Raw genomic sequence first — 3,193 nt, 5'->3', positions numbered from 1 at the left:
TGTTATACCTGCTATATTATTAAAGATTCAATACCCTAGAGAACTATAACTACAGTAAAACGGGAAGAGGGGAAAAGAGAAGATTAATTTGCCTAGAAAACGTACGCAGCATAATAATGTTCGTCGGAGAATTATGGGTATTCAAGTGTGCTAGTAGGTGGTTGACGGGTGTTCTAATGGGGTTTGCTCCTTTTCTCTTATCAAACAGCTACCGTCCTCATCTCTCCCTCTTCTCTTCTTTGTATGTTACTCATCAATGACACATCTAATCTTGGGCACATATATGATGTAATTGTGTTACAAGTGCCGTAAAACGTTTACTACAACTAAACAAGTATGTTATTCTACCATTTCAGGTGTTGCACATCCAGTTGGTGTGCAGTATGTATTCTATCGTAAACCCCGTGCCAAAAAGTAAAAAAAGCGTGGCAAGCGGGGGGGATGGGGTGGAAAAAGGGAGGGGGTGGAGTTGGGAGGATGAATTCACGGATGATATTACCACCAGGGAGTGCTCTCACATAACCCTTTTCAACCCTTGGAGCGAGGGTTACAAAAGGGCTGTACATCAAAGTTGTCATTTTTTAACACTTCAAAAGAAGTGTTCCTATGCCAGGGCTCCTTCCACAACAAAAAGTGAGGCGCATGTAAAGGACGGTTCCGGAACGAGATCTCAAAAGAATTATTGCCTTTTTTTACTTGCACGCAATCGCGTAATGTTTTTGAAGGAACAAAAGCGAAAGGATTAGAAACCAGCTCGTGGAGCATTGTAGATAACTATATATATATATATATATATATATATATATATATATATATATATATATATATATATATATATATATATATATATATATTCAAAGCATCCTGCTTCTATTATTACAGAGCCCAACGTCAAAAACTTTTATAAAGGTAGATCTACAAGTTCATGCAGAAGCTGTAAGAAAAGTAAAACACACACACACACACACACACACACACACACACACACACACACACACACACACACATACACACACATATGCACACACATATGCGCACATACACCCCCCTCATATACACTCACATACACACACATATGCACACACACACACTCACGCACACACATACACACACTCATACACACTCACAAAGGTACACTTGGGCCACACACACATACACGCACACACACGCACACGCGCACACACACACACACACACACACACACACACATACTCACCCATACACACACAAGCAAAGGCACGTTTGCCTTTATGTGTGTGTGTGTGTGTGTGTGTGTGTGTGTGTGTGTGTGTGTGTGTGTTTGAGTGTGTCTGTGTGTGTCTGTGTGTGTCTGTGTGTGTGTTGCTGTGTACTGACTAACCGTCTCCTCCCCTTTGTTCTCGCTTTTCCGTTTTCATCGAACAGAAAATGACCGAAGTTCATAGCAGCAAGAGAATCCCATCAAATAATAATTAAGAACATATAAAAGTCGTTTAGCAAGGATATAAGGTCACAGCTATGTGAGTTAGTAATGCATTTAGACTTATTGTGAGTGGTTAATCCAACAACATAGACTATAATTTGTCAAGACGAAACGGCCACGTTAAGGAGAGGGCTTTACCCTCCAGCCTTTGCAAAAACACGTAGATCTACACTTCAATACAGCCAAAATTCACTTTCAAAAGAAATTACACTCTTACACTCTTATAAAAAAAATAATGTAAGAAATTGTACGTTTCAGTTCCGAGGTGGCGAATTTTTTTACGAAGTCTAACTAAAAACAATATTAATCTGACATCTATTGACGATATGACTCGCAGAACTAGAGTGATGCCAGGGTGTCAAGTTTTCCTGATATTTGCCTTTTTCCTTTCGGTGGATATCAGTCTTTGTGATGTTGTAATAGGTGTGGGTCCATGTCCGACCCCGGACCCTAAGCAAGATTTTAACAGGACAGAGGTAAGAACTTTGTATTCATAATTTCTGATAAATACTTATTGGACCCTAATTTTCATTTTTTTTTTCTTCAGAATTCGGGAAATCATATTAACACAATTTTTTGGTGTTTTTGTTGATATTTGTATTTTGGTTTTTGTATTTTATTTTTTTAGTTTATTTCACTTATTTTTGGGGGGAGGGGGGAATAGATAAGCTAGAGAGTCCACTTTGATTATTCAGACTCCTGCGCGACTATGTTCCACTTTTAATTATGTTTGTCTGTCTTCACTTCCCTTGGTATCAACAGACCAGAGAATAGACACTTGTTAAAACACCTTTTCCTTATCGAACTAATTTTACATTTTAATAACGGTAAAATAAAAAAAACTATTACACTACAGAAACTGAAGGTGTGTTGTTTAAGTTAAACACCTAAACCCTAGCTTAAAATTGCGATGCATTCCAACCACCAATAATATTGTGTTTGTGTGCATTTGATGGTTATTTTCATGTTCTATTTCAAGTTAAACCCGTTTTCTTTCTCCGCGTTTCTAATTTTGGGTGCCATGTTAATGATCTTATTCAACTGAAATAGTCATTGACTTTAAGAATGTGAAAAAGTAAATACAATGATATTATTTCAATAAAAAGAGGAAATAAATAAGCTCATGGTCAAAGATAACGAGACCTCTTTGCTAGCACATTTCATTTGATCTTTTGTTGTTATCTATTCCAGTTGTCATAATCTGTCCACATTGTTTGGGTATTTTTAACATTCTAATACTATGCCATTTAACATGTCATTGTATGACCATACCACGATGTCTGACAGAAAAATAATAGTTTATTATCTTTTTCTTTCCTTTTATATCTCTGAGGGCATGCTCGCTAACGTTTCTAATAATGGAGCGTATCAATTTATAGTCTCCGTAGGTCATTTAACGCAGGCTACTATAAAAATGTAATCCATTAATTGAATGGACTGATCTTTCTTGGTTGATCTACAATTTGAATGATCCTGGCTGGATTCATCATAGAAACGTTTTAAGAATAGCTTGTTTGGGTATTCTTTAAATTCTCCTTTCTCCTGGTACTTTTCATAAAGGAGAAGGGCACATAAATTAATTTTTGAATTCCCATAAATTTTTTAGCCTTGCAATGTTGAACCACGAGTCAAACCCATACCATACCTTACCATACCATACCATACCATACCATGCCATACCATACCATACCATACCATACCATACCATACCATACCATACCATACCATACC

The 3,193-nt window shown here is 37.0% G+C and overlaps 1 protein-coding gene across 1 annotated transcript in view; it reads left to right on the top strand.

Moving 5' to 3' along the window:
* Positions 1–1,571: 1,571 nt before the first annotated feature.
* LOC106011480 (apolipoprotein D-like) overlaps positions 1,572–3,193 on the top strand; it is a 7,021-nt gene continuing 5,399 nt past the window's right edge. Inside the window, exon 1 of the mRNA XM_013081366.1 lies at positions 1,572–1,938. Coding sequence (XP_012936820.1) covers positions 1,789–1,938 — 150 coding nt within the window. The 5' untranslated portion in view covers positions 1,572–1,788. The remainder of the gene's footprint in view (positions 1,939–3,193) is intronic.

The sequence above is a fragment of the Aplysia californica genome, unplaced genomic scaffold, assembly GCF_000002075.1.
Source record: "Aplysia californica isolate F4 #8 unplaced genomic scaffold, AplCal3.0 scaffold00127, whole genome shotgun sequence".
NCBI classification, from domain to species: domain Eukaryota; kingdom Metazoa; phylum Mollusca; class Gastropoda; order Aplysiida; family Aplysiidae; genus Aplysia; species Aplysia californica.
The sequence above is the reverse complement of the archived record's forward strand: the minus strand, read 5'-3'. Positions and strand labels throughout refer to the sequence as shown.